We start from the raw sequence: 18,077 nt of genomic DNA, 5'->3' as shown, positions 1-18,077 counted from the left end.
TCCCACTCTACTCAGGGTCTTCTATTGTGATTCCTTTCAGAGTGGTTAACTGTGATAGCCAGGCACCATGCAGTTCTTTTGGTCTCAGGGTCATAGACACTCGGATTCTCACGCTCTATTAGTTCTTTGGACTAATTGTTCCCTTGCATCTCTGATTTTTTTCTCTCTTCTTTGCTCCAAACTCTTGTGTTTTCTTGATAATCTACATAAAAGATGTAAACCCTTTTAAAATGAGATGCTGAGCATACTTGTTTCAGTTTTTATTTGCTTGTTTACCTTTAAATTTTGTTTTATTTTAAAATATAAGATTTTAATATTATAGAGTCAATGTTATCTTTTCATATATTCCTTTGTGATTTCTTCCGTTGCATTTAAGCTGAGGAAATATCCTCTCATCTCAGGATTTAATAAGTATTAATAACTATATGAATATTCAATTCTATTTCTTTCTAATTTTAATGGTTTAATTTTTTAAAAAAAAATATTTATCTACTTGATCCCTTTGGAATTAATTATATAGTTATATCAATTATATAGTGGAATGAATTACATAGTGTCTGGATCTGAGCTATTTTCTTTTTCCTATAAGCAGCTAGCCCACTCTTCTGTGTGCAACATTGTTAAATAGCCCTTTGCTTTCCTCTCTGTTCTTTGTGAACCACTTTTCTGATATATTCATTGTACACACTAGCACACTGTTGAAGTCTACACCCCTCTTAAGGAACCCACCTCAACACAGTTGCTTCTCAAATATGTTTCAGCTCTTTTTGATTGTTATTATTATTTTTTGTCTTTAGAATAATTTTGAGTTATAAGAAAATTATCCTGTAATTTTGATTGTAATTCTCTTGAACCAATAAATTAATTTCAAATTGATTTAGCTTTAGTTTTCTAGCTTCCAAATCTGAAATACCATGTGTCTTCCTATTAGGTTAAATCTCTGTCTGTCAGTAAACATCTATTATTTTCTTCAAAATAACTTTCTTATAATTAAGGCGTTCTATTCCTGTGGTTGCTAGGCTTATGGTGTTTTTTTTTTTCTTTCCCCCGTTGTATTTTGTATCCATTGCTACTATAGTAGAAAGAACAGCTGGTAATTTTAGAATATTTATTATGGCCCCAGGACTTTACTGAGCAGCTTCATTAATTCCACTAGTTTCTCAATTGATCCTTGGGATTTCTAGGTATAAAATCATATCTTTTGCAAATAAGGATGAATTTGAGTTCTCCTTGCCCAAAACTATACTTCCATTTCTCTTTCACACACCAGTTAGCAACTCAGGATTTGGCTCCAGCCTGCCTGGGCATAAAGCCCAGTGATCTCTGCTTGGGGTCTTGAGCAAGCTATTCAACCTCTCTGTGTCTTAGTTTTGCTCTTTGTAAAATGGAAAGAATAATAGTATCTATCTCCTAGAGTGGTTGTGAATCTACTAAGTTGATAAATGTAAAAGTGGCTACCACATAGAATAGAAAATGCTCAATAAATATTCAATCTTCTTCTTCTTCTTATTGCATAGTTTGAAACTTCTGAAAACCTTTTTTTAAAATGGTGATAGGAACATTATTGTTCTTTTCGAGTAATTGCTAACATGTTTTATTATTCGGTGAATGCTAGTTATTGGTGTAAGATGGATTTTTTTTATTATTTAAGAAGAAATCTTCATATTTTTACTTTATTAACTTTTACAAAATCAGGAATGGGTATTCAATTTTATCAGATACTTTTTGGCATTTACTGATATCAGCATCTTTTAAATTTGATTTATTGATGTCATAAGTGTATTATATAGAAGGCAGTTTCCTGTGATAATTGCAAGTTAGGCTTTTGGGTCAGACGAGCTTGAGTTTAAACCTGGCTCTTTCAGTTGGGAGACCAGGGTACATTGTCCAACCTCTCCAACCTTCATTTTCTAATCTATGAAATGGAAATATATCTATTCTTGTACATTGAGGAGTTTAACACACATGCCAAATACTCAGCATCTGTTTCCATGATTAATTACCTGGCATCCTTGGAGTAACTTCTTGATTTTATGGAACGTTTGCCTTTGTATTCATAAGTGAGATTAGCCTGTTTTTTTGTTTGTTTGTTTTGGTTTGGTTCAGGAGTTTTCTGTCTTTTCCCATGCTTGAAACAGTTTAGATAGTATTAAAATAATAATAATAATAAAAAAAACCCTCACTGCTGTTGAATAGGATTCGACTCACAGCAACCCCTCCTTGGGTTTTCAAGGCAGTATCACTACAGAAGTAGATTGCCCAACCTTCCTTCCAAAGAGTGGCTGGGAGATTTGAACCTCCAACCTTCTGGTTAGTGGTCACATGCCGTAGGCACTACACCACCAGAGCTCCCTTATATAGTATAAGAATTGCAGATTCTTTAAAAGTTGAAAGAATTCAGTTGTAAAACCATCTGGACACAGCTTTTGTGGAGATAACTCTGGCAATGCTTTCAATTTCTAAATACTAATAGCTGGCATTTATTGGATATTTATTATTAAGTGCAAAATGTTATAATAACTGTTTATATAACTCATCTTATTTCATCCACAGAAGTGGCTATCACTTACGTTTGTCTTATCTCATCCTAAGAATTAGCTATTATTATTCCCATATGATAGTTAAGAAAATTGAGGCTTTGAGAAATTAAATGACTGTCCCAAGCCCCTGCTCAGAATGAACTGGGATGTGAACCCAGGCGGTCTACTCCTCATCTCCTTACCAAACTTCATTCTTTTTTATTGTTGTGAAAATATTTATAACACAACATTTTCCAAAATGTTTCTGAAAACTTCCCCAGAGGCGTAGTCAGAGACATGAACGTTTACTCACAAGAGAAACAAAAAGAAGAGGGAGAGAAAGGATTTAAAAGAAAAAAGAAAGCAGGCTTACAAACATTGCTGGCAATTCAGTGTCCGGCGACAGCAGGCCAGAATGGATCCAAGATGACCACTAGCCCCTTTCCACTTTGTAGGGATACTTATACCTGAGTTTGAGGAATTGGGGATGGGGGCTATGTGGCTGGGAATGGAAGGCTACATGACTGGCTTCAGACTTGTGGAACCAGTTCCAGTCAGAAGGGGCCCCTGGACAGTGCCCTACGACCACCACCTATATGTTCTCTTATAAGAGCAAGCTTTATGGCTTACAACTAGGCTAAGGACAGGTTAATACATTACAGGGAAGGTGATTAATACCTGACAGGGGGAGCAGGGGAATACATGACAAAGGGAAATAGGGAAAATGATGTGTAGTTCTTACAAGTGGGCTAACCAAGATGGAGTCTGGGAGCCATTTTGGGGGGTTGCAGTTACTGACCATACAGTCCCTATGTCATTATTAATTTGGTTTAATGCATGTGATTTCGGGTTATTCAAAAAGGTATATAACATTAAAGGAAAAAAGTCTAACACTGTGGAGATTGGATGATATTGTAAAGTGGAAATAAAGATTTTTTTTTTTCTTTTCAAATCTTCCATTTTCATCCAACTTGCTTCCCTTTTCCTGTTCCAGCCTTTTAAGAACAGAATGCTTAGGACAAAAATGAGCCTCAAGAGTTCTTTGCTGAGCCCCCAAATTTACCAAGACCTAGAAAGGACTTCTGTGTGTCTAAGGTCGCACAGTCAGCAAGTGGCAGAGCTAGGAGGAGAAGCCAGGCTCCTGTCTGTCAGTTTTGTTCTCTTTCCATCATACCATTCAGCTGTAGTATAGCTCAACTTAATAATTTCAATATAAGAAAATAAGAAAAAACAGCAAACCAATTTTTCTTTTAATGTTTATTGTGATTTGGATGAAGTTTACAGAGCAAGTTCATTTTCCATACAGCAGTTCATATACATTTTGTTTCATGACATTGATTGCAATCCCCACAATGTAACAGCTCTCTTCCCACTTCCTCCCTGTAGTTACCTCTTCCTTGTGTCCTTTCCTATGCATTACTGCCCTCTGAGCTATCACCCTGTGCAAATACTGCCCTTCTGTTCACCCATGGTTGATTTTCTAAGGAGTGTATCTACCTGGTATAAATGTTCACCCTATATGACTGTCTAAAGGAGCTCTGGTGGCATAATGCCAAAGGCATTTGATTGCTAACCAGACGGTTGGCAGTTCAAACTCACCAGCTGCTCCATGGAAGGAAGATGGGGCAATCTACTTCTGTAAACTGCCTTGGAAACCCAGCGAAGGTTGCTATGAGTTGGAACCAACTCGATGGCAGTGAGTTTGGTTTTTGGTATTACATGCCTGTCTATTGTTTGGCTTGAAGCCATGGGAGTAAATTCAATTCCAGGCCTGAAGAGTAATTAGGGGCCATAGTCTCAGGGGTTTTACCAGGCTCTATCAGACCAGTAAGCCTTGTCTTTTCTCTATGATTTTGAGTTTTGTTCTACATTTTTCTCCACTCTATCCAGCATCTCCTATACTGATCCCTTTCCAAGTGATGGTGGTTAGTCAGGTACCATCTAGTTCTGGTCTCATGGTCACATAGGCTGATGTTTGTGTGGCCCACTAGTTCCTTGGACTAATTTTTTCCATGAATTTTTGGTTTCTTCATTCTTCTTTGCTCTGGACAAGGAGAGACCCATAGTTGCATCTAGATGGCCTCTTGCAAGCTTTTAAGACCCTAGTTGCTACTCACCAAAGTAGGATGTAGACAATGTTTTTGTGTAGTATGTTATGCTGATGGAGCTTGATGTCCCCTGTGACCATGGTTCTGAGCCCACAGATCCAACAACTCTCTCCATCTGTGGCTAAGAAGTTATCATAACTTTGTCCCCTGATAGTTCTATTTTTATGGACATTCTTACAGCACATACAAATACATATATAGAAAAATCCTCTGTCAACCTTATATATGGTCATGGGTATATTCCCTTTTGCCTAGACATATCTGATCATTCAGTCTGTCTGCCTATGTTTCTACCTATAGATTAATGGCAAACAAAAATTTTAAGCCTATTTAGAGATTGATAAAGGCAGTTTAACAACATTGATTGCTGTTATTTTAATCCATATTATTTTCATCTAAATCCTCTTCTATTGTGTTCTTCTCTTAAACCTCTCCTAAGGCATTTGACTGCTAACCAGAAGGCTGGTGGTTCAAACCCACCAGCCACCCCTCAGAAGGAAGGTTGAGCAATCTACTTCCATAGTTATTGCCTCGGAAACCCAAGGAGGGGTCGCTATGATTCAGATCTGACTTGACGGCAGTGAATTTGAGTTTTGAGTAGAGTCTAGAGTGAATATATCCAAATAAAATACAGTGTCAGGCAGGAAAAGGGGTGTCTTTTCCTGTTCCCCTCTGATGTTATGCTGCCCTATTAGAAAGGCCATGAGACAGCTCCTGTATCAGTGGAAGAGGGAAACGTAATAAAATGGAATCCAGCCCTAAATTTGCAGGTTCGGGAGTTCCATCCAGTTCTGAAGTGAACAGAACAAATGCTCTTAGAGGTCTGATGAAGTGTGATTGGAGGTGCCCAGCAAGGCACTGCACAAGTGTGGGTACGGGTATCACAATTCAGCTCTGTGGAAGAGGGCAGGAAAGTCCTTGTCTTGACAATGGAACAGGTGTACCAAACTCTCACATGATCCTGGCGCTTTTTTCACAACATAATTACTTTAAATTGCTCATTTCTCCATTTAGGGTGTGTGTGTGCAAATGAGCAGATGTTTTTGCCAACTGTCTGATCAGCAATCTGCAATTAGACCTCAAGGAACAACCTGCTCATTGCGGTGAGGAGCCAATTAGCCACTTAAATAATGACATCTGTCACAATTTTCATACCTCATCCTGTCCTGGATTTTATCTCAAACAGTAGTCAAAATGAATGCCTAAGTTTCCTAAAATAGACCAACCCAAATTTTGATAGCTCTGCTCTAGTCAACATCTTGGTGGAGTGTTTTTGGGTTGGATAATACCTAATATTTTTTTAGTATTTCCCATGGGCCTGACATTGGATAAAGGGCTTTACAAGCAGCATAGGTCACTGAATTCACACAAGCAGGGTAGGCACTACTCTGTGAGGCAGGTGTGTCATTGTCCCCATTTTACAAACACAAAAACTGAGGCACCGAGAAGTTAAATTATTCAGAGAAGGGGACTGGACTGGGATCCATATTTGGGTCTGTTTGACTTCAGAGCCCAGAGTCTAAACCTCTGTGCTTTCATTTGACACAGCTGCTATGTGTTATGGGGCTAGGAAGCTATTCGTGATATAGTAAAATGATGAAAGTGTAGGAAATGTAGTTTTGTATACAAAGAGCAAAAATAAGATACTGGTTTTAAAATAATGGAATACTTACTCAACACAGTGATGTTCAAATGGGGGGGGGGCATGGCAAAACAGCCCGCCTTAGGGTCATTTGGAAATGTGTGGGGGTCATTTTGGTTGTTACATTTACCTGTTACATTGGTGGAGTCCCAGGATGCTGAATGTCCAGCAATGTGCAAAACGGTTTCAAATGTCAGATACTACTGAGAAACACTGATCAAGTGTAACAGTAGTAATTTTAAATGATTCTATAAAACACAGGGGTGGCAAACCTACTTGCCTTCAGGATCAGTCAGGAACTGAAGGGTACGTATCCTATCTTGCTGTTGTGAGGTGTCATGGAGTCGATTTTGACTCACATTGACCCTATGTGACACAGTAGAAAAACTCTATAGGGTTTTCTTGCCTATAATCTTTACAAAAGCAGATTCCTAGGTCTTTCTCCCGCTGAGCTGTCCAGTGGGTTTGAACTACCACAAACCTTTTGGTTAAAGCCTAGTACTTAACTGTTACACCCCCAGGACTCTTTTGTCCCATCTTCTTGTTGTTGTGTGCAGTCAATTCTAATTCATAGTGACCCTATAGGAGAGAGTTGAACTGCCTTATAGAGTTTTCTAGGCTGTAATCTTTACAGGAGCAGATCACCAGGTCTTTCTCCCTTGGAGTGGCTGATGAGTTTGAACTGCTGACCTTCTGATGAGCAGCCAAGTGTTTAACCATTGCACCTCCAGGGCTCATTTAGTCACATCTTAGGACATCTAAGGGAGCCTTGGTGGCACAGTGCCTGAGGCATTTGACTGCTAACCAGAAGGCTGGCAGTTCAAACCTACCAACCACTCCTCGGAAGAAAAATTGGGCAATCTACTTGCGTAGAGATACTGCTTCCGAAACACGTGGAGGGGTGGCTGTGAGTTGGAACCAACTTGACAGCAGTGAGTTTTTTGCCATTGAGTCAGACCCCCTTCCTTGGGTTTCCGAGGCAGTGTCACTACGGAAGTAGATTGCCCAACCTTCCTTCCAAGGAGTGGCTGGTGGGTTTGAACCACCAGCCTTCTGGTTAGCAGTCAAATGCCTTAGGCTCTCGGCCACCAGAGCTCCTCCTTAAAGCACACAGTAAATAAATAATCACGTAGGCTCTGAATTTGCCCTGTGGGCCTTTCAATGCTGACAATTGTTTTTTTGTTTTTTAATTACTTTTAACTAATAGGATTGCTTTTAATAAAAAAACTTTTATTACTTTTTTTAATTTTAACTAAAAGGATTGCTGTGTGAAATAGATAAGATGGTGGGTGTTCCAGAGGCTCAGCATTGTGGTTGGTACAGAGTGAGCTCCCACTACTAGTTGACCAGTTGCCATTGAGTTAATTCTGACTCTTAGTGACCCATTCATGTCAGAGTAGAACTGTGCTCCACAGAGTTTACAATGGCTGAGTTTCCACAAGTAGATCACCAGGTCTTTCTCCCAAGATGCCTCTCGATGGGCTTGAACTTCCAACTTCTTAGGTAGCTACCCAGTACATTATTAACCTTTTGCATTACTCAAGGAATTCAAGTGCTAACTGGCTGTTAAAAACAAAACCCACTGCCACTGAATTGATTCCGACTCATTGTGACTCTATGTTGTTGTTGTTATATGCCGTCGAGTCGGCCCCGACTCATAGCGATCCCTCCTTGGGTTTCCGAGGCAGTATCACTACGGAAGTAGGATTGCCCAACCTTCCTTCCGAGGAGTGGCTGGTGGGTTTGAACCGCGAGCCTTCTGGTTAGCAGTCAAGTGCCTTAGGCACTATGCTACCAGAGCTCCTATTGTGACTCTATAGGACAGAGTAAAACTGCCCCATAGGGTTTCCAAGGTTGTAAATCTTTATGGAAGCAGACTGTAATATCTTTCTCCCAAGGAGAGGCTGGTGGCTTCAAACTGCTCACCTTTTGGTTAGCAGTCAAATGCTTTAACCACAGTGCCACCAGAGCTCCTCACTGACTGTTAGGTATTATTATTATTATTATTACTACCACTTCACAGATTCAAAACCTGAAATCTGGGAAGAAGAAAGTAAATGGCCCTCAGTCAGTTGAGTTTGCCCAGGGACATTCAAGTTTAGGACCCAGGAGTCTTGATCAGCTGTCTTGCTTCCTACAGGTGTTCTGGAGGATCCTGCTGGAGGCACCAGTTGGAGACCAGGCTCTCTGAGTGGTTCCTTCTAGGTCTCTTCCTGTTTCCCCCAGAAGAGCCCGAGTCCCACTTAAATGACCTGAGGCTGCCCAGAGAGAAGCTCAACATGCTGACAGAGTGAGTGGGCCCAGGAAGAGCTGGAGTGGGGCTGTGGGACCACGTTTCCAACTGAGGTTCCAATTTAGCTAATTGGGATAGCTGGCCTCCAAGTGTACACACACCACTGTCCCTAGCTCCCATAGCCTTATGGCTCAGAGAAGCAAAGGGACCTGGCCTGAGACACATTGCAAGACAGATGTCTGCCTCTGGCTGAGTGCAGGGATATTAACCATTGCTGTTGAGTTGTTTCCGACTGACCTTAACCCTTTGCTTTCTCAACAGAGGAATGAAGATCTGGCATGGCTTAGTAATTGCAGCAGTGTCCCTCTTCCTACAGACCTGCCTCCTTGCAGCTATCAATTACTTGCTCAGTAGGCACATAGGTAAGTAGCTCAGTGCCCCTAATCTTCCCTAGTCACCCTCAGTGGTCATTCCTGGGCCTGCAGCAGAGTGAGTCCTCTTTGGAGCCCCCAAATATCACTTGAAAACCTACCTGATGACCCACTAGCCGGACTCCCTTCCTCAAACCTCCAACAGGGCAATCCCACCTCTCCACTCTGACTTCACTTTTACCTAAACTCTTTCTGGTTGGGATGGCTGCCCAGGTCCTTCCACAATCTAGACCTCCTGCGTAGAGCCAGGCCTCTGCAGTGCTTATGAGGAAGGGCTTGTTTAAACAGGGCCTAATTAACCTTCTTCATCACCACCAGAGGTCAGAGCATGAAAAAATAGCCTTGAATTACAACAGAAGGAAGTATTGCTAGACTTACTGTTGTTGTGTGCCGTGGAGTCGGCCCTGACTCATAGTGCAACCCCTCCTTGGGTTTCCCAGGTGGTATCACTACGGAAGTAGATTGCCCAACCTTCCTTCCGAGGAGTGGCTGGTGAGTTTGAACCGCCAGCATTCTGGTTAGCAGTCAAGTGCCTTAGGCACTATGCTACCAGAGCTCCTGTTAGACTTAAAGATTAGCTTAATTCTTGAACTGATTTACAATTAAGGGAGAGAAGCTTTGTCCAGGGAAGTCATTACAATTGGGAAAAATAAAGTTGCTTTTGTGGATTAGGTATTATCTTGTTCTAAGGTAGGGGATAGGAGCTCCGGAAGCATAGTGCCTAAGGCATTTGCCTGCTAACTAGAAGACTGGCGGTTCAAACCCACAGGCCACTCCTAGGAAGGAAGGTTGGGCAATCTACTTCCATAGTGATACCACCTTGGAAACCCAAAGAAGGGTCACTATGAGTTGGATACGACTCTATGGCAGTGGGTTTAGTTTGGTTTTTGGTAAGGAGATAAGGAGCTCTGGTAGTGTAATGCCTAAGGCATTTGACTGCTAACCTGAAGGTTGGTGGTTCAAACTCACCAGCCACTCTGTAGAAGGAAGATAGGGCAATCTACTTCCATAAAGATTTACTGCATCAGAAACCCAAAGGAACTTGTTATAAGTTGGAATCGACTCAATGGCAGTGAACTTTTTTTAAGGCAGGGAGTTGGGCAGACTGGTGCTTTGAGGATCTTTCCAGTAAAGGAAGTTTTGGCTTCTCTAAGGAGCTCTGGTAACGTGGTGGTTAAAACATTCAGCTGCTAACCATAAGGCCAGCAGTTTGAACCCACAAGCTGCTCTGCAGGAGAAATATGAAGCAGTCTGCTTCCACAAAGATTTACAGACTTGGAAACCCTATAGGGACATTCTACTCTGTCCTAAAGGGTTGCTATGAGTCGCAATCAACTTGTTGGCTGTGGATGAGGCTTCTCTATTTATTCGTTCATTCATTGATTCAACAGATGTTTATTTAGCACCTAAGGCATTTGACTGCTAACCAGAAGGCTGGCGGTTCAAACCCACCAGCCACTTCTCGGAAGGAAGGTTGGACAATCTACTTCCGTAGTGATACTGCCTTGGAAACCCAAGAAGCGGTTGCTATGAGTCAGATCTGACTCCACAGCAGTGGGTTTGGTTTTGATTTGGAAGGCATCTTCTAGCCCCTGTTGATACCACAGGAAAACAAAATGAAAATTCTTGCCTTCATAGGAAGGAATGGAGTCCTTCAATGGAGTCTTTCATAAGTCAATGGAGGAAATGGGCAACTAATTAAGTAAAATACATAGTGTATTAGATATAGTAGGTAAGTACTAGGGAGAAAAAATGAAACTAGGAAGAGAGATATGAATTGAGGGGTGGCCAGCATCCTTGCAAAGCTGACATTTGAGTGTAAATCTGCAGGAAATGAGGAAGTAAGTGGCACCTGAGAAGAACTCAGGGCAAGAGAGTGTTTGACACATAGCAGGAAGAAACTGGAGCTGAGGAGCAGGCAAGAGGGGAGAAGACAGGCTGGAGAAGAGCGAGGAGTCAGGTCACAGAATGTCCAATGTGCTGAGGCTCTGGCTTTTAAGCCAAGTGAGGGGAGGAGCCGTTGCCAGGTTTTGAGTTTAGGAGTGACAAGATTTGAAGGAATTGCTCCAGATGTTTTCATCTCAGAAGAGCAGTGCTCAGAAGGCACTTGATCTAACCCAAATCTAACTTTTGACCCCTGCCCTCTACATTCCAGCCAATGAAAATGAGCAAATACTGAAAGCAGCCAAGCTCCCAGCCCCTGGCCCTGGCCCTGCCCACAATCACCCACCTGCTGCCAAGGAGATGAAGGGAACTGTGGCTGAGAGAAGCACCCCTGTGTCTGATCTCCGGTGCAGGCGTGAGTGATCTGGGGGTGGGGAGGTAGGGGTAGGGGTGGTCATGAAGCTCACTTTGCTCTGTGTGGATACCCTGGAGCCTCCTTTAGCAACCAAACTCCTCCTTGACAGCCTGGACCTCTACCCTAGGGGCTCCTAACCTCCCATATCAGTAAAAGCCTCACCAGCCACCTTTTTCAGAATGTTTGTCCCGTTTGTTGGTCAGATCTCATTGGGTTTGTGTGGGTCTAATGGCTGGGTGGATGGCACAAACATTTAAGTGCTCAAACACTAACCAAATGGTTGGTGGTTCGAATCTATGCAGAGGTGCCTTACAGATCACAGCCTTGAAAACCCTCTGAAACCGTTGTACTCTGGTACACAGGGGTCAGAATTGACTCAGTGACAACTTTTCATTTTTTAAGTTCTTTTACAGGTGTGGCCAAATAGAAATGACTACAGGGTGTGTGCTTGGGGTGGGGGGGGCAAGGTTGGGGACTGTCTCTGCTTCTTTCTCTGTAATACTGTGGCATATTTCCTTCCACTCTGCCACTTAACAGTGGAACCAAGATTTCAACTGCTTTTTTCTGACTCCAACCTTCTATGAGGCAGCATACTGTCTGGTGAGTGTCATTGGCTGATTCCAGAAGCTAGCTCAGCCAGAATCTCCTGAAGGACCCTTCTCCATGGTCTTAGGTCTGCATGGTATCTGGGTGTTTTCAGAAGCACTGAGTCTTGTTGATGGTCCAAATCTATGTGTCCCTCCTATACAAGAGGTGACAGGACCACCCTCATCTTATTTTCTACCTCAGGGCTAGGGAAAACAGGCCAGATCACTGTTGAAAAGATGGCAATGAGAAGCAAAGTCACTCCCCCTTTAATGCTCTCTCCCCAGAGATAGCACTTTTTCCATTGGTTTATCTCTTGATTGATTTGAGTTTGTTCCCTTCTTCTAATTTTATCTTTTCAGTTGGAGGAATCTGGTTGTCAGGCTTCCTTGACCCTGAGATAAGGCTTCAGTGCACAGTGCACGTGGGAACCAGAAAACAACTGCTAACTGCTAAACTGAAATCAGTGTTTCAGCAGAAGAGGAGAGGCACTAGCCTCACATTGACCCCTGAGCCCAAAACTTTGCCAGAGCATGACCAGAATCAGATACTAGCTGGTTGGCAGGGATCTTAGAAACAACCATCCAACTCACTTGTTTTACAAAAAAAGAAAAAAATAAAAACCAAACTCACTGCCATCGAGTTGATACTGACTCATAGCAACCCCCTTTGGATTTCTGAGGCAGTCAATCTCTACGGAAGTGGCTTAGCCCCCATCTTCCTTCCAAGGAATAGCTGGTGAGTTTGAACGGCCAACCTCCTGGTTAGCAGTCAAATGCCTTAGGCATTGCACCACTATAGCTCCTTATGGGTGGCCATAAAACCAAAAACCCAAACTCACTGCCATTGAGTAGATTCCGACTCGTAGCAACCCCCTTTGGATTTCCGAGATTGTAAATCTTTACAGAAGTATATTGCCCATCTTCTTCCACGGAGTGGCTGGTGGGTTTCGTCAACCTTCTGGTTAGCAAGCAAATGCCTTAGGCACTATGCCACCAGAGAATTTGGGCCCAAAAGGGGTGTGACTGTTTGAGGTCCCACAGAGTTAGTGACAGGCATGAACTAGAACCTGAGCCTGTCACCTCTGAAGCCAGAGCCATTTTCACTGTGCGGCACTGCCTCCGGACATCATTGCTTACTCCTCCTTCTGGAAGATGGGTCTTCCCAAGCACCATCAAGTGTAGGTCTTTTTTCAGATGGAGCTAGAAGCGGCAGCAATTACCTAGGTGCATAGGCATGTTTCTGACTTTTTTTTTTTTTTTTTTGTGCTTTAGGTGCAAGTTTACAGAGCAGAGTTTGTTTTAGTTTCAACATTTCATGTACATATGATTTCACTCCCCAATGACCATCCCCAACTCTAACCCACTCTCCCTGCCTAGTAATCACCACCCCATTCCACCCCTGTGCCCCTCATAGTTATGCACTCCTGTGTGTTCTGCATTTCCTCTGTGCGAATGTTGCCCCTCTGGTGTCCTGTGGTCGATTGCTCCAAGGGATGCATCTCCATAGAGGATGTGAGTGCGTCACCCTGGGTTGAGTGGTCTGTGTGTACATCTTATTTACTATTGGGCTAAGAGCCAGTGCCTGGGAATGAGTTTTATTCCAGGCCCAAAGTATATCCCAGGACCACAGTGTTAGAGGTCCCACCAGACTCCATATGACCAGTAATTCTGGTCATTATTGTGTTTTTGGATTTTGTTCCACGTTTTTCCTCCCACTCTATCCAGGATCTCCAGTTTTGATCCTTTCCTGAGTGGTTGGCATTGGTAGCCAGGCACCATCTAGTTCTTCTGGTCTCGAGGGCCATCATGTCCTAGGGCTGATTGCTTCCAAATACCCCCCACACACATTTTTTGTACTCTTCTTTGCTTCTGATGATAGGAGACCATTAGCTGCATCTTAGATGGCCACTTGAAAGCTTTTAACACCCCATTCACTACTCACCAGTGTAAGTTGTAGAACAAGATTTTTAATGTATTTTATTGTGTCAATTAAATCTGGTGTCCCCCAGTATTATGGTCCTGAGTCAGTACATCCGTTGAATCTCTCCCCACAGTGTCTGGCTGTCTGTGAAGGATTGCTCTCTGTCTGTCTTCTGTTGTTTCTGTAAGGATTGCAGGTATTTTGTATCATTGGTATCTGTGCAAAATTAGTCTCCGTTGACTCTACCCTTGGTCTAGAGTATGACCCTGTTCACTGACCCTTATCTGATCTTCTCAGATGTTTATGTGTTTATCTGTAGCCTGGTGTTTGGTGTTAATGGTAACGCAGTATTGTGGATAATACAGAGGTATTAGTCTCTGTCATCTATATTGTATGTGCACAATTCAGTGTCCTCTATTTCCCTAATGTTATTATGGTGGTCACAGACTCTTTCTATACCATCCCTTCCCTTACCCACATCAGTGTGTGGCCTCCAACTAGCCCATAATTAATCCCCCCTTCCCTTCCCACCCCTGTGACAAACAAAGTGAGTTTCCTTCCTTAAGCAAACTCTTGTCTTTTTACAGTAATGGGCTCATACAATATTTGTTCTTCTGAGATTTCACTCAGTGTAATGTCCTCCAGGCACTTCCATGTCGTGAGATCATTCATCTATCTTTCATCATTCTTTAACGTAGCATAGTATTCCATTGTGTGAATGTACCATAATTTGGTTATCCATTCATCTGTTGATGGGCATTTAGGTTGTTTCCATCTCTTTGCTATAATGTGCTGTGATGAACATGGATGTGCATATGTCTGTTCGTGCGCTGCCTCTCACCTCTTTAGAATATATTCCTAGTAGTACAGTTGCTGGGTCAAAAGGTATTTCTATTTTCAATTTTTTAAGGAAACGCCATACCATTTGCCACAATGGTTGTACCATTTTACAAGCCCACCAGCGGTGCACAAGAGTTCTAATCTCTCCACAACCTCACCAGCATTCGTTATTTTTGTCCTGTTGAACTTTGCTATTATTGCTGGGGTGAGATGATATCTCATCATTGTTTTGATTTGCATCACTCTAATGATTAAAGATCTCGAGCAATTCCTCATATGTTTGTGGGCCACCAGCATATCATCTTTAGTGAAGTGTCTGTTCAAGTCTCTTGCCTATTTTTCAATTGGGCTGTTTGTCTTTTTGGTGTTGAGGTGTTGACATTTTCTATAGATTTTGGAGATAAGCCCTTTTATAATTTTAATTTTTATTTTAAGAGCTTGTTTTACATTCAACGTCACGCGTACATTTAGTTTCATTCCCCATTTCCCATGTCCAACCTTAACCCAGTCTCTTCCGCTTCTTACCCTGCAACCCTTCCCCTGTGCCCCTCATAATTATGCACTCTTGTTTGTCCTGCATTTCCTCAGTTTGAATGTTGGTCCTTTGGTGTCCCATGGTCTATTGCTCTAAGGGATGTATTACCATTGCGTGTGTGGGTGTGGCATCCTGGGTTGAGTGGTTTGCTTGTACATCTTGTTAATTATTGGGCTGAGAACCCGCCCCTGGGGGTGAGTTTTATTCCAGGCGCCGAATGTATTTCAGGGCCATAATATTATGTCATGTTGTTGTTGTTGTTATGTGCCGCCAAATCATAGGCAATTATTTTCTCCCAATCAGTAGGTTCTCTTTTTACCCTTTTATTGAAGTCTTTTGATGCACATAAGGATTTAATTTTTTTCTACCTCCTGTGTATTCTGTGTTGTGTTTGATAGTGTATTTTTGTCATAAACCAGGGCTCCTAGATTTCCCCTATTTTATCTTTGGTGAATTTTATAGTTTTGGATTTTACATTTAAGTCTTTGATCCAATTTGAGTTTGTTTTTGTGTATGGGTTTAGGTACAGGTCTTGTTTCATTTTTCTGCAAGTGGATATCCAGTTTTGCTAGCACCATTTGTTAAAGAGGCTCTCTCTTCTCTGGCTGTTTTTGGAGGCTCTCTCTCCCATCATCACCCTTTCTCTATTCTGTTTCTCCTTCTTTCTCTGTTGGCAGCTCTGTATCTCTCTTCCCCACTCCTCTTTGCATTGTTGGCTCTGCCTCTGTTTCTGTCTCCTTCTCCTTCCCATTGCCTATCCTCTCTTAAAACCTTCTGGCTTTCTCTGAAAGAGGAACAGTTTCCATTTCTCCCTAGAGGACAGCGACACATCATCAGATAGCTCGGACAGCTCGGACAGCTCGGACAGCTCACCTTCTACCTGCCAGGTAACAGGCCCTCCATATGCCTTCTGGGGGAAAGCTCTGTGGGGTTCCTGCCGTAAAACCTGAAAACTCAGGCCATCCCAGTTAAGGACATGGGTCAAGGAAGGAGGGGCTTTGTGAGTCATTACAGCATTCTTAGGTGAAGGTGGTCAGGTCCACATCCCAAGTCATAGACCATGCAAACAAAGTGAGTCTGAGTGGGCTATAAAATTTAATGAAAGTGCTAATGATGCTTATGTACAACCAAACATCTCACGGGATTTGGTTCCTTGGTTTGGAGGTTTAGGGTCATGGTTTCATGACACATCCTTAATTAATTGGCCTAATAACATGCTTAGTGCTTCTGTTCTACTTCCTAGTTCATAACATAGTGCCTGGCATCTTAAATGCTTGCAAGCAGCCACCCAAATTACAATTCATCTCTATTTGCCTGGAGCAACAGAGGAAGAAGGAGAGTCAGGCATAGGAGGAGAAAATGGAATGTGTGGCTAATTGCCTCCATGAACAACTGCCTCCTTTGTCATGAGACCAGAGGAACTGGATGGTTCCCAGGCACCGTTACTGAACATTTTGATCAAAGATTCTATAGAAGAATCCTAATCAAAAGAGACAAAATACAAAACAGAATTCCAAATTCTCATGGGCTTGAAACTTTCTTTCTCAATCCTGGGTGAACCCCAAAAATAGTTGTCCTGAGATAATCTTTAAGTCTTAAGTCAAAAATATCCCCTGAAGTCTCCTTAAAACCAAACAATAGTTTAGTTTACCTGGTAAAAAAATGTCTGAGGACTATGCTGTCTTAAGAACCATATGCAATCAAATTGACAACAGCAACTTGAAAGATTAGATAGAACCCTTGGGAGACAGTGAGTTCATGTTAATGGGGGAGGAATGACTCAGAGGAGAGTGAGAAGGTTGTACAACTTGAAGAATGTCATCAATGTCACCGGATTGTATGTGTAGACATTGTTGAATTGGTGCATGTTTTGCTATGAATATTCTCAAGAATACCAAAATAAATAAAAATTTGTTTTGAAAAGATCTAATGGGACACCTCTCTCCTCTTTTCCCCATACCCCAGACCCTAGGCCAAAGTCCACTCTGAGTCTTGACTTCACTTGGATTGAGTCTTAGCATCTTCTCTTCCCACTGCCTGTCATCCCTAAACTCATTCCCTGCAGACAGGTGGCACAAAGTCATTGACAATCTATCTTTTTGCCCTGGCCCTGCCCTCAGACCCAGATCCCAGCTACCTGAAGCTTAGGTTCTTTCCTGCCAAGCCTTGGGGGCACCTGTTTGAGTGAGAGTTCAGTCCTGGGGTCCCACCTCCTCCAAACATGCCAGAGCTCTTGACTCATTTCTCTGCTTTTTCCCCAGGCTTCCAAGAATGTGAATTACACACAAGTGGTTTTTTCAGGCCCCAGAGGTCTGAAAAGTGAATCTGCCCAAGACTATGAGAATTTAAAGGAATCCACAGATTATGTCAACATCAATCCAAAAAGCCACAAGACCAATATCTGGACTTTTGTGAACCATGCTTCCTCTGAACCCGTGGAATACACTCAAGTGGCGGTGTGAATTCTAGATTTTCAAATAGGGTCCAGTTCTCTAGGAATGTTTGCACTTATTTTATAGGGGAGGGTTCCAATTTATTTCAACAAGGCATAGGGGGAAATAGGCCTATACTCTAGCAAGAAGGATTTGGATCAAATGTTAGAAAGAACTTCCAGGTAATGAAAATACTGAAGCACTTTAGTAGAGAAAGTAAAGTCCCTCCCTATAAAAAGTTAAAAGAAAAAAACAAAGTTAATCAGCAGGAAAAGTTGGAGTAGAGTTCTGCTTGGCAAACTTTTTATAGTTAAATGACTTCTCTTTGAACCGTTTTATTATTGACAACAAACAACTTCCTTAAAAGTTTTCAATAAAATGGCAACCTGTTGTTCCTCTTTTGCTCTTGCCTAATCCTGTTTGTTGTCTCTTTCTTCAGTACTGTATCTTGCTGAGTAATCCTGGTCCACCCTCAGAACTTTAAACAGTCCATTTAGAGAGCTCACCATCAATCAACCCTTGAATTTGCT

The 18,077-nt window shown here is 42.2% G+C and overlaps 1 protein-coding gene across 1 annotated transcript in view; it reads left to right on the top strand.

The window, feature by feature from the left end:
• Positions 1 to 17,577, top strand: part of RHEX (regulator of hemoglobinization and erythroid cell expansion) — a 41,947-nt gene extending 24,370 nt beyond the window's left edge. The window contains exons 3-7 of the mRNA XM_007953889.1: positions 8,410 to 8,559; positions 8,824 to 8,924; positions 11,089 to 11,232; positions 15,932 to 16,002; positions 17,377 to 17,577. Of these exons, the coding sequence (XP_007952080.1) occupies positions 8,410 to 8,559; positions 8,824 to 8,924; positions 11,089 to 11,232; positions 15,932 to 16,002; positions 17,377 to 17,577 (667 nt within the window). The remainder of the gene's footprint in view (positions 1 to 8,409; positions 8,560 to 8,823; positions 8,925 to 11,088; positions 11,233 to 15,931; positions 16,003 to 17,376) is intronic.
• The last annotated feature ends 500 nt before the right edge of the window (positions 17,578 to 18,077 follow it).

Source organism: Orycteropus afer, unplaced genomic scaffold (genome assembly GCF_000298275.1).
Source record: "Orycteropus afer afer isolate SDZICR_OR568_19922 unplaced genomic scaffold, OryAfe1.0 scaffold00013, whole genome shotgun sequence".
In the NCBI taxonomy this organism is placed as follows: domain Eukaryota; kingdom Metazoa; phylum Chordata; class Mammalia; order Tubulidentata; family Orycteropodidae; genus Orycteropus; species Orycteropus afer.
This window is presented reverse-complemented; position numbering and strand designations above follow the sequence as displayed.